This window comes from Syngnathus typhle, linkage group LG14 (assembly GCF_033458585.1).
Source record: "Syngnathus typhle isolate RoL2023-S1 ecotype Sweden linkage group LG14, RoL_Styp_1.0, whole genome shotgun sequence".
NCBI lineage: Eukaryota > Metazoa > Chordata > Actinopteri > Syngnathiformes > Syngnathidae > Syngnathus > Syngnathus typhle.
The window spans coordinates 4,076,918-4,089,472 of NC_083751.1; the positions used below are offsets into that span (position 1 = coordinate 4,076,918).

The window sequence follows — 12,555 nt, forward strand, 5'->3', positions numbered from 1 at the left end:
CCCGCCCGCGCCTGCCTCCGATTGGTCGAGACGGCCTGACGCGCAGATGCAAGAGGTTGCTAGCCAATCGAATTCGCCGTCAATAGTGACGTTTTTCTTTCTTCTTTTGTGGTGGTTTGAATAGGTTTGCAGCCGTTGCCGCCACCTACCGGATCTTTAAAACAAACACTAGAAAATGTTTTTTTATGAACGTTCAAAATTCGACACGTTGTGTAAGTAAATGTACTAATTTTCATGTGGTTGTTGTATATTTATGGCCAAAAAAGTGTTTTTCCCAAAATAATCCTGTAATCGAGATTTTAGATGTGTTTCACATAATTGAAATTACAATATTTAAATGCATTTACCCAAAAAAATAATGCATTATACATTTTAAAGCAAAGAACATTGGGAATTGTTTTGAACCTGAATTCAAATGCATTTTTATTTACAATGACCTCATGTTGCTAAAATGATTTACCGTTTCATGTTCAAAATGTAATTGAAGGAATCAAAATCAGGCCTGGGAAACGTATTTAGAGCAAATTGCATAACATATCGATCATAAAGGAATTTCTTTTATAAAATCAGCTCATCTGCCTCACAGCTATAGCTCAGAGGGTTCAAAGTACAAATCTCAGCTGCGGCCTTTCTGTATAGCGCTTGCATGTTCTCTCCATGTTAGGTCCACTGACAAATCCAAATTGCAGATCGGAGTGAGTGTGAGGACAAACTTGGGAAATGCTTAGATGGCTGGATGGTGTCCCCATTATGTTATCTTGAAGCCACAATGTGCATGACCATTTCCTTTGAGAAGTCTGCATGCTGATCATTTCCTCTCTGCCCTAACCTACTGTACATTCCATCCCTGCTTGGGAGTCTTTTTATTTCCCCTTTCCTTCTAAACATGTACATATGTGTGCATACGTTAAAGAGCAAATGAATGTTTCGGGTTACCAACGCAGCAGTGGTCGGCAACCTGTTAAAGATTAATGCTTGTTTTCTTCATATGTCACTTGTCAAGCCTCTCCATTACGGCCGCCATCAAATCGGAGTCGAATCAACGGAGGGCACAGGGGAAGAAAATTTCCATGAACCCATTGTCGCATTAATATGAAATACTAGAAGGTAGCAGGGACTTGGCAGGGCCATGACTGCATGCCAAAAACTCGTGATGCCAGCCTGACCTTGGTTCAAAGTTCACAATTGGTACACATTGGGTACAGTTAAGGGAACAGAATGGTAAACTTTGTCCTGGAAGGCAAGGAAATATTGTGACATGCATTATGCAGGGTTACACTTGACTTTGACACCCACCCACGGTCACTTTTCCTTTTTGGAATGTGCCGTATCCATTCCCTGCGGGGGCCTGAGAGATAAGCCGCGGGCGGTCTCCGTGGCGACTTCACGCATGGCCGATGAGCAAAATTACATGAGTGGAAAGTGAAAGGCTGAAGGGAGCTTTGCATGGTGAATTGGGGGACAGATAGAGTTACAATGGCAGAGAGGGAGGGGCTACTCACCTGCTGATGAGCAAGGTGGGCGCTTCTTCAGCGCTGACCTTTTGGAAGTCATCGGTGACGAGCCAGATCTCTGAGAGGTGTCTTTTCAAAGTGAGCTATGGAGAAACAGTACCCAGCTATTGCAGGCAAAGAAAAAGGTGAGTTCAACAATTAGCAATCGTTATTGATGAGCTAAAAGTACTCTATATAACATTTTGATATTTACGTTTCGATTCGCTCCACAGGACCCGGCCCGGGGCGATACGGACTACCGCCGACGATTGGCTTCATCGGCAATGACTATACGAAACAAACAAGCCCCGCATACTCCTTCCACGGCAAGATGAGTGACAACAGTATGTAGTTTGTATGGGCAATTGCATCAGGTGGCGCAATCTAAATTGAACCGCTAGAGGGAGAAAGAGTACTTTGTTGCATTTCAATGTCTGGGTTTTGTGCAGTGTATTGTGTTGACTGCAGTCCGGGACCTCAGTATCACATTGATGCGAAGATGACTCGCTTAGGGAGAGACGGAACACCTGCATACTCCATGTTGGGGAGAACTAAACTACAAAGTATGTGAGCTTTTACATTGTAACTTTTTTCAGTTTTTAAGATCCTGTATTTATTTTAACAAAATCATGCAATCCTACACGTTAATATTGTAATTTTAATGTTTATCTTTCCTGTTACAATTTACGTTTTATATATTTGTTTTCCGCTTTAAAGCATGCAACATCACTCCAAAGCTTTTATCTGTCCAACACGGAGTAAAATTAAAAATAGTTCATTTATTTGTAACTTTTTTTTTAGATTAAGAGAAAAAAGTATTCGCATAATTGCCCAGGCCGACTTGACCATGTGTTTTGTGTTTATAGAGGAACCCTTCCACACTCCTGGACCAGGCACCTACAGCCCAGAAAAAGCCCCGCCTTGCAACCTGCAACGCCGACCCCCATCCTACACCATGGGCTGCCGCACGCACTACCGCACCACGGACTCCGTGCCGGCTCCCAACAAGTACACTCTCCCTCCACTAATGGGCTCTCACATCCCAACCAAGCCGGCCAGCGCCAGCTTGTCAATGTCGGCTTGTTTCAACCAAGGCGGGCCGTCCGTGGATTTAGCCAAGACGCCCGGGCCTTGCAGATACAACTGCACACAGCCCAGCGTTTATCTCCCCAGGCCGCCCGCTTTTTCCATGTTGGGGCGACACGGTGGAGCTCGAGAGGGCACAAAATTGCCCGGTCCTGGATCTTATAATCCAGAACGAGTGACAGTGCACAAAGCACGGGCGCCGGCCTTCTCCATGGGGATTAGGCACTCTGAGTTTGTCACCCCGCTGGTCGTCAGTGTTTCTGAACAGTAGCCACAATGGAGCCACAACTGTGCATTATGACACCTAATACAGTCATTTTTCTTCCTGCTATTTTAGGCTCCTATATGACCTCTTAATCTTCTTCATGTTCTTATTGATAAAAAGAAATATAGAACAAATGTTATCACTCTCAACATGTATTGATCCCATCTGGTTTATTAGTAACTTGTGCCTCAGTGAAACAAACAAACTTGTGATTGGCTGTTTTAAAGAAGGTGGGGCAGCACTTTTTTTATGCTTATTGCTTTTGCATGTGCATGTTTTTTTCTTCCCAACGTGGCACGTTAATGTTAGCTTGTTTTTTTTTCCTCTAAGATGATTTTGGATAAAAGTTATTTGGATGTGACTCTCCGCCCTCATTTTTCACAGAGCTTTATATGAAAGGTAAGATTTCATTTTATTTCTGTAGTTGTTCAATTGAGATGCTAATGTTTCTGTAAGACTTGAAAATGTTCTCATTGACTTTTGAGTTGATCATGCAAATGAACTTGAAACACTAAACTTGCTGGAATGCTTGAATTTCTTTTATTTTGCATGCGAGTGAGTGGTGAGCAAGGAAATGTGCAAGCCTGTGTGTGCGTCAATGGGACAGATGTGATTAGTTAATGCTGTCAAAGAGCCTGGGCAGGGCGAAAAGAGCCAGTGACATCATCCGCAGTGAGCGAGCGAGGGAGGGAGAGCAGCCGATGCGATTCGAGCGAGGCGTCCTGAGGCAGGAGGAGGGCTGCTGCTCATACACATACAGGAGCAAGGAGCGACATGACAACGGCACGGCGTGTGCGCGGGACGGGATTACGCCCACCGGCTTGGATATAAGACTCCCACTGGAAGATTCTCCTGTTTTCCCCCCTCCCTCCCCTTTCCCTCCCCCCTCTCCCTCCCCCAATCCCCAACACTGAGCTTCTTCAGGTGGATCCTCCGGGCATGCTCCTTAAGCCAAAGTATGACCGCTTTCGCAATGAGTCTGTGACTTCTTCCTCCGATGACCTGATGCAGAGCTTAGCCATGAGCGGCAAAGTCGTGGCCACACCGGTGGTCTCCTCCTCGGCTCCCAGCCTCCCCTTGCCTCCCCTGGACTCCGGCGCCAGGTCCTCCGGTGCGGCGGCTCTGGCCGACTCGCCCTGCCTGGATGGGGAGCAGGACGGCACCACTACCTTCTGCATGCTCATCCCTAAGATGCCGCAGTGGAAGTTCTCTAACTCCTTGCTCAGCCGAAGCCCGTCCAACTCCAGCTCCAGTTCCAGCTCCAGCAAGGACTCGAGCAAAAATGCTCAGCAAGGGTCCCCTTCCACTTCAATGTCGTCGCACAGGCACAGCGGGGCGCCCTCGGCCAGCGGCCCCGTGGCCAGCTTGGCCGCCGTGCTCAACTCCTGTGACCCGGTGTGTGTCACCCCGTGCTCTCTGCAGGCCATTCGCGGGCAGAGAGCGGCGGCACAGTCCGGACACGGGTTCGGGGAGATCACGGCGAGCCCCGGGGGGTCCGGCGCCGGAGGCTCCAGGTCGGGAATGAGTCGCAGGACCAGGGTGGAGGGCATGTGGCCGAGCGGGGACGATTTCAGTCAGAAGGGCAGCTTCATCCACAAACCTTCCCAAGGATGGCTGCATCCGGACAAGAAGATCGCAGGACCGGGAGCTTCTTACATTGTCAGGGTGAGTTCAGAGTCACTTTGAATTCCTTTCTCCAAAACTCAATTCATCCATCCGCTGTAGGTCAACATGGTAAAAAAAAAAAGAAGCAACAAGTCACTAATGCTGGTGTGAAATTAAATTTACCAATCAAACTTTAGCTGTCCAGCAAGATCAAAATAAGACCAGAGTGTCATAATTACTCATCGTTACACAAGCAAGATCAGAAAACTAGATTGTCGTACTTCAAGAAATAAGAAAGAAACCCCCCCCAGCGTGTCTGCCAGTTTATAATGCGGAGCATGTGGCTGGGCTCGGGAAACGCATCTTTCATCCAGATTAATGACTTGGCGCCTCTCAGCGTGTATTTAGCACGGTTGCCATGCGTCGCACTATCAACAAAATAGTCAACACCCCTCACAACTGCTTCATGAAGCAATTTTGAAGCTTCGTTTGCTCATCTGTTTTCAAATGAAGGGATTAAAAGTAAAAACTCACCTCAACGCCACTTCCCCTGTTCCTCCCCTCCTCCCCCCTTTACGACTCCCGACGAGCCCGTGAGACCAGTTGGGGGGGGGGAGGTAGGAGGCTCTTGAACAGGCATGCTCTCTAATGGCATTACCCAAGCACCATTCATTCCTATATTCAATTACATTTAATCACAGTCACTGGCGTCATGAGATGTCCAGGACGGAGGTCGGCTCACCAAGGGGGGGAGGGGCGGGGTTACGATCAGTATGGTGGTCCTCCCCCCCCCCCCCCCCCCCCTCTATTTGATGGACACCGTTTTAAGTTGCAAACCACATGTAGATCTATGCATGCTGCATACGTTGACTTTGGATTTCTGCTGTGCTCGGCCGTTTATTAAGAGCACAAACGCAGACACGCCCTTACACATTTCTACACCCCCCCCCCCCCCCCGGAGTAAATACGCTACTGTTTTTTTTAAAGTGATGCTTTCATGTGACTGCTCCTGCATTCTTTGTTGTGCAATACAATGCTCAAAGCAGCTTTTATTTAAAAAGCATGCTGAAGTTTTGTGTTTTATTCCAGAACAATATGGTAGCCACCTTCGGATAGTAATTTTATTTTATTTTTTTATTATTTCTCATTAATATGAGGTGGCGCAGGGTGTTTGATAGAGGGTGACAGTTATTGAATTTCGGAGAAATACTTCTTGGAAAGTCACAGTGCCTGCAGTCAGAGATAGCCGAGCAGATAGGACGGCTGGAAAACGCAACAGCAGATGTGTGTCTATTGTGTGTGTGTGTGTGTAACAATGGAGGCATTCAGTGAAAAAAAAAAAGAGGGGGGGGTTCCATTTGCTTGATGGAAGACTTGCCCCATCTTGAAATTTAATTAGGAGTTTCATTAAGCTGTTGATCAGAAATATTTTACAGAGCAGTCGTCCATATGAGTTACTATTGTTGTTGAAATGTGAATATCAAAATTTTGGAAAATTCAAAATTCCCATGACAAAATATATAATAATCAATTCCACAATGCTTTTTTGTTCACTTCGAGTTTTTCGGGCCATATCCAAATCTTATATTTTATTGGATTTCCGCAAATTTCCTAAATTATGAATGTTATTAGACCACGAAATGACGTCAGATTTCCTGGAAAGCCCTGTAACCAGGGCTTGGCGATAAAGAAATTAGATTTTTCTTTTTTTCTCTCACAAACATCTGATTTTAATTTAGTTTTCTCACCCTTTGGTTACGTAAAAAAAAAAAGATTTACAGAAATAAATCAACTCTTGGAATTTGCCTTTTTTCTCCTGATGACACACTTTAAAACTTTTTTTTTTAAATTCTACCACATTTATTTAATAATAATAATTTTCAGGCCAACCCAATGACATTGGATACAGTGGTTGGGCATTACTGCTTTCTAGCACCTTGATGCACATTAGTAGGTTAACCGAGGAGCATCCTGACGCGAACTGATACAAACAAACTCCCAGCAGAGACGTGCGATGCTCCGCTTTGGCCCGTGCCTGCGAGCTTTTAGTGCTTCTAATCCAGTCAAGGTCCCATTAGCACCTTCGCTTGCCGTCCATTAGGATGCTACTCAGCTGGCCGGAGTACACTCGGAAACCTCTATTTGTGGATTTAAATTCATGTAGGGTTGGAAATAGACTCCCCCTCCCTAAGTCTGTTTCTGACTGGCACACATGATGATTTTTTTTTGTTGATTTGTTTGTGTGTGCAGTACATGGGCTGTATTGAAGTGCTGAAGTCAATGCGCTCCCTGGACTTTAATACACGCACTCAGGTGACCAGGTAAGAATTGTTTGAATTTCACATCATCTGTTGAGGACTGTGTGAATGTGAAAAAACCTGGAATATATTTTACAATTTTCACTAAGCAACACGATATTTGGTAGAGCTGGTTAATATGAAATATAAAATTCAAAAATGGAAATCTGTCAATTTTTAATCATTTTGCACATTTCCAGATATTCTTGAAAAGCAAACTCACAGATATTTTGTCCAGGTTTGAACCATGATCCATCATAAGTAGACCCACAAAAAACCTGAAATGGCACAAGAAGTCTGCCATTTTGGTTTGAAGTGGCCATTTTTATTTCCCACATTTTGTCCAGTTGCTCCCAAATTTGAACCATCTAAACTCATTCCCACAAAAACAAAAATACAACAATTTAAGTTTTTCATTTTTGAGTGAGACGTTTTTGGGAGTGTTTTGTATGCACCTGACAGGATGCACAATGACCCAAGAAGCCGTTGTGTTTTTGTGCCTGCCACACATGATGTTATTATTGTAGCAGCAGGCCTCGGTCTCTCGGGAGACGTGCTCGCTCCCCCTTTCCACCTCCCGCACTTTCTCCCACCCTCATCTCTCTCCCCTCAATCGATTGGCAGTAATGTGAGCCTGCTAGGTTAAAGTGACGGGGGGGGGGAGCAGTGATGGAGTGATAGAGGGGGGTGGGATGTATTATTGATGATGTTCACTAATGACTGTGGAAAGCTGCAGTGGTCCCCCGTTGAACCCGCCGGATAATGTTGGCGGGTGGGAGTGGGAGGGGTGGAGCAAACAACAAAACATATAAGGATAGAAAAGTTACACACCTTAGCGACTCTCACCCCAAACGTGACCACTAACATTAATCATAACCACCAACCTGAAGTCACATGACTGAATTTTGAAGGGACTAATTTAGCATGGCAATCAATATGCGGATTATAGCTGATACAGCAGATTTTTGAGGGAAAAAAAAAAACAATGTCACTAGTCAAGAACGTTGTTTATTGTCCAGAGCGTCGTCATCGGACATTGCCTCCGTTGTCGGTGGTGTTAAATAGCAACACGGAACAAAACAACAACAATGGCTGTCCTCGCCGGTGTGAATCATTCCAAACAACGTTCTTGTGCAAGGGAGGGGAGGGGAGGGGGGTCAACGGAGAGGCCTGGGACCTTTACTCAAGACAAAGCCTAGGACTGCTGCGGCTTTTTAAATATTTACGAGCCACACGATAGGGGCCGCCGGGTTCTTGACTGCTGTACCCGGCGTCCCATGACAGCGAGGCAATGAGCGCCTGCTTCTCTCTCTCCGCCTGACACGCACACACAAGCGGCCATTTTCTTGTCATTCCTGGGAGGCTCTCTGTGACAGTTTTTTCTGGAAATGTGGATAAAGTCACGGTTGATAGTATTTCGGTTTTTCACAAAGTCATAACAAATATGAGATGAAAAGCAATTGGAGGCCACAGTTATTATCAGGGGGGGGGGGGGGGGGCGCAGTTAAACCCCTCCGGCATTTTATTTGATGTTCTAAATATATTTGTAAATTATGTAGAAACTGAACTATGTATGGGTCAAGCCCACATTAGCTGCGGGAAAGAAAAAAAAATCCCACAGCTGTCCTTTGTTAATTTATAGGGTCACTAGCCACTTTATTAGGTACACCAGCAAAATCCAATGCATTCATTTTGCAGTCTCGTGGATTTTATCAGTAGAATAACTTGACCTTTGACCTTTCTTTATTCCGCTAATTAGGGAGGCCATCAACAGGCTGTGTGACGCCGTGCCGGGCGGAAAAGGCGTATGGAGAAAGAAGGTCGCTAGTGAATTTATCCTCTTCCTCAACCCTAATGATGATATTTTGTACGTATGACATCAACTTGTTGTCCTTCTTTCAGTCTGCAAACAAAGCTCTTCAGTCCATCATGGGAAAGAGCAACCTGCGTTTTGCCGGCATGAGCATCGCTGTCAATATTTCCATCGACGGATTGGGGCTACTCATTCCCACCACGCGACAGGTAGAAATGACTCCAATTCATTTCATCGATCTGTTGGGTGAATTAAAAAATCAAAACATTCCAGTTAAAAAAAAAAAAATCAATGAGGCATTTTTTGGGTGATTCTTGCAGATGTTAGCACATCACCCCATGCAGTCCATCTCGTTCGCTTCAGGCGGAGACACGGTGAGTCAAGTATTTAATTGCAACGTTGTCCAACCATCTTTTAGCATCTTCCACTAATGTCGGTATTTATTTCGCAGGACACCCCCGATTATGTTGCATACGTGGCAAAAGACCCGGTCAATCAAAGAGGTAGCGTGCCCGAGTGGAAAATCCACAATCATCTCAAGTTGGTAGCTTTTAAACTTACACGGCTGCTGTCATCCTTGTCGGCCAGCGTGTCACATTCTGGAGTGCTCGGACAGTTTGGCCCAGAGTGTCATCAGTACCATCGGTCAAGCTTTCGAGCTGCAGTTCAAACAGTATCTGCACAGTCCACCCAAGACTCTGACGTCTTTGGACAGGTAAAGGCACAGCACAACATACAATTTTTAACACCTTAATGTAGCAAAACGTCTCGTGACAACCCAACCATGATGTGTGTGTGTGTGTGTGTGGTGGAGGGGGGGGGGGGGGGGGTCAGCGGAGTACTCCACCAATACGGAATAATAAATTAAAGTAAGAAAATTAATGCACTGCCTTATTGATCAGCAGGAACAATAACAAGGCACCAAAATAGAAACTGCTAACGTGAGGAAGACTCGTTAGCATTGTGTTAGCACGCACACACATGTCCTGTCTGCAGTCCTTCCATCCAGCAGCAGTCATGGTGATCCATATAAATGTTCAGCAGACCTAAATAGATCATCTTCGGATGCGGGGATGACATCTGATCGGCTTAATCCAATGGAACGCCTACATCGTCGTCGTTATTGGCACCGTCCATGCAAGCTTATTAAACTGGGGGATGGGCCAATTTTAGTGCTCAAGGGCCACATTTGATTTTCACAACTGAGAGCTGGGCCAGATCATTTGTAAATTAGGTTACATAAATAAACGGGGAAAAATATTAGGGAGTTCATGTTGGATCGAGCGGGGTTAAAATAGTGCGCGATCAATCGGTTCTGTTCTGCGGGTGGATTTCAATTCATTTATTTCCTCAGGTCCTTCAGGACGGAGGAGCCGGCGTGGGGGGAGGACGACGACTTCTCCGAGCACGATTATTATAACAGCATCCCGGGCAAGGAGCCTCCCGTCGGCGGGGTGGTGGACTCCCGACTGCGGCCTAGTAAATCTCAACTAGCTCACATCCACGCACAGCCGCAAAGCAGAGCAGCACAACAGGTCAGTGATAGCAGACTCTCCAGTAAATAACAATTTCTCACAGATGACCTGGTATACTAATGTGCCATGGCTCAGTGGTTGGGATTCACTGATCTTAAGTAACCAAAACACAAGATAAAAAAAAAATACCTCTCCTCCATTGAGGCTCACTGCAGTTTCAAAAACAAACTCCCTACCCTCGGCGCCTGTGATGTTGCCGCGCCTTAATTGCCCCAAAAAAACGATTCACTTGATCGGCTGACCCGCAGTGAGAAGCAAAACACGCTAACGTGCTGTGGCTTGGGTTTCAAATAGAGTGCCTCCAAACTACATTATGCGAGGTGGTGGCGGGATGAAGAAGATAGTCATGCATTATTAAGGATGGATGAGTTGTTGTTGTTTTTTTGTTTTTTTTTGTGAAGTTTGACTTTGTGTTGGTGTGTAGATGGGCTCGCTGGCAAAAAGGGAGCAAGTGGCTCACCATGCAAGTCAGCTGTGCTATGAACTTCAGTGGGAGGCAGATGGCAGCAGTAGCTCAGGTGAGACACCCAGTGGCCATATGAGGAACTACAAGTCAATAAAGTCAACAATTCTAATTAGAGCACATTTTATGCCATTTTTATCACGAATCCTAATTTGGACTTAGTATGAAAAACTATTAATGAACTTTTTTTTATGTTAGATGGTTACCTGTGCGCTGACGGCCAGCCACCTGGGAATAAAGACTACGAGGAGCACCAGTATGTGAACACGCAGAGTTTTGAAAACTTGGAGTCTTTGCATCAAGGCCCCGATGGACAGAGAGGGGCCAGGGGGCCCGACAGTCCCAAGAAGGACCTTTTTGACATGAGTGAGTTCTAACAGCAAATTAGGGTGATACAGACTGGATGAAAAGTTATTTCTCACACTCCCCTGCAGGACCTTTTGAGGATGCCCTAAAACTGCACGAGGCCGGCGGTGCTGCTGGGGTGGAAGGTGTGCAGCTAGTGGAGGATCAGTGGCCCAGCCCTCCGCGGCGCAGGGCCCCCGTGGCCCCGAATGAGGAGCAGCTTCGGCGGGAAACCTGGTACCACAGCCGAATGAGCCGACGGGATGCCGAGAAGCTGCTGGTCCGAGACGGAGACTTCCTTGTGCGGGAAAGCACCACCAACCAAGGCCAATACGTGCTAACGGGCATGCACTGCGGCCTGCCTAAACATCTGCTACTTGTGGACCCCGAGGGAGTGGTGAGTGGAAATGAGCTGGGAAAGATGCTAACTCATTAGCGGTGAGCTGCAATGCATCTCTTGTTGGTCACATCAAGGTGAGGACAAAAGACATGTTATTTGAGAGCATCAGCCACCTCATCGCGTACCACCTGAAGAACGAGCTGCCTATCGTAGCGGCCGAGAGCGAGCTCCACCTCAAGCAGGTGGTCAAAAGGAAACAATGAGACATCTGCCCACCTCGCCGCATTGGGATGGTAAGCATGGAACAAAAGGAGCAAGTCAGAAAATAATTTGCTGGTTTCACTTTTTAACTCATTCCATGCCATTGACGGCTATACACGTCAAAGTTTCACTTTGAACCGGGCAGTGAATGACCACAATATTAGGTACATCAAAGTAATCACTTCTTTCTGTTTCTTTTTCTGTTGCAGTGCAAACGAAATAAGGGTCTGTTTATCCCAAGTGGACACTTGTGTGGACATCATTGTCTTTTTTGGGATATTCATATCATCATCATCTGGTCATGCCCAAAGGTCCCACTCAGCATGCTGCTATGAAGCTAAACAAAGGAGCTCCAGGATTTCCATGTCTCTTGTATAGTCACACTGGCCCTGCTCTGCAATGACTTAGTAGTTAAGTTGCACACATGGACACAAACTTAACTGGTGGCAGAGGAAAAAAAACTGTCAACCTAAAACAAACCTGCAATGATGGACAGTCACAATATCCAATATAGTTCCATGAATCATGCTTTGTTTGGTGCATAATCATCAGCCACTTTAATAGGTATAGTAGTCAATCTTCCATAAATGACTGTAAAGTATTGGAATTTAGTCTTTACTGAGCATTATAATCCTTGCGAAGGCAGGTCGATAGGAAGTTAGGTTGGTGTACCTAATGAAATGACAGGTGAGTGTATTAAGAACTCGACTCCTGTCCAACTTCAGTGCCTTAATAAGTATGCAGTGTGGGGCCGACTCTTTTCTCCTGCAATGCCAATGAGTGACTATAAAAACATCAGGATGATTCTGCTTGTGTATTTAGAAATGGGAATGAAAGCTGCTCATTTTAGGGGTCAATATATAATCATCTTAAGTGCCCTCAGTTGCTAACTCCCTTTAGGGTCAAGTCAGACAAATATGACTTGTTTTCTTTGTTTCAGGTTCAGGAAAACATGTTTTTGTCACAACTCTCCTTTTCCTTTCTTTCTCAGGAATTTCTTGTCTATGCTTCATTTAAAACATGCTTCACAATAAAAGTATTGGAAAACCGTG

The 12,555-nt window shown here is 45.6% G+C and overlaps 2 protein-coding genes across 3 annotated transcripts; both read left to right on the plus strand.

Annotated features, from left to right (window-relative positions):
- The first annotated feature begins 5 nt into the window (after positions 1-5).
- On the plus strand, positions 6-2,978 carry cimap1d (CIMAP1 family member D). The gene is made up of 4 exons (XM_061298295.1): positions 6-1,639; positions 1,727-1,837; positions 1,943-2,056; positions 2,360-2,978. The coding sequence occupies exons 1-4, from the start codon at positions 1,600-1,602 to the stop codon at positions 2,848-2,850; spliced, it is 756 nt and encodes a 251-aa protein (XP_061154279.1). The 5' UTR covers positions 6-1,599; the 3' UTR covers positions 2,851-2,978.
- A 126-nt stretch (positions 2,979-3,104) lies between these two features.
- shc2 (SHC (Src homology 2 domain containing) transforming protein 2) lies at positions 3,105-12,552 on the plus strand. 2 transcript variants are annotated; one of them, XM_061298260.1, is made up of 14 exons: positions 3,105-3,243; positions 3,477-4,509; positions 6,700-6,770; positions 8,506-8,566; positions 8,649-8,768; positions 8,880-8,933; positions 9,011-9,062; positions 9,148-9,274; positions 9,914-10,094; positions 10,519-10,612; positions 10,756-10,923; positions 10,992-11,299; positions 11,377-11,535; positions 11,713-12,552. In XM_061298260.1, exons 2-13 carry the CDS (start codon positions 3,784-3,786, stop codon positions 11,503-11,505), a joined length of 2,091 nt encoding a protein of 696 aa, XP_061154244.1. In that variant the 5' UTR covers positions 3,105-3,243; positions 3,477-3,783; the 3' UTR covers positions 11,506-11,535; positions 11,713-12,552. The 2 variants fall into 2 exon arrangements, with proteins under 2 accessions (XP_061154244.1, XP_061154245.1); XM_061298261.1 differs by having other exon boundaries at positions 4,267-4,509.
- The last annotated feature ends 3 nt before the right edge of the window (positions 12,553-12,555 follow it).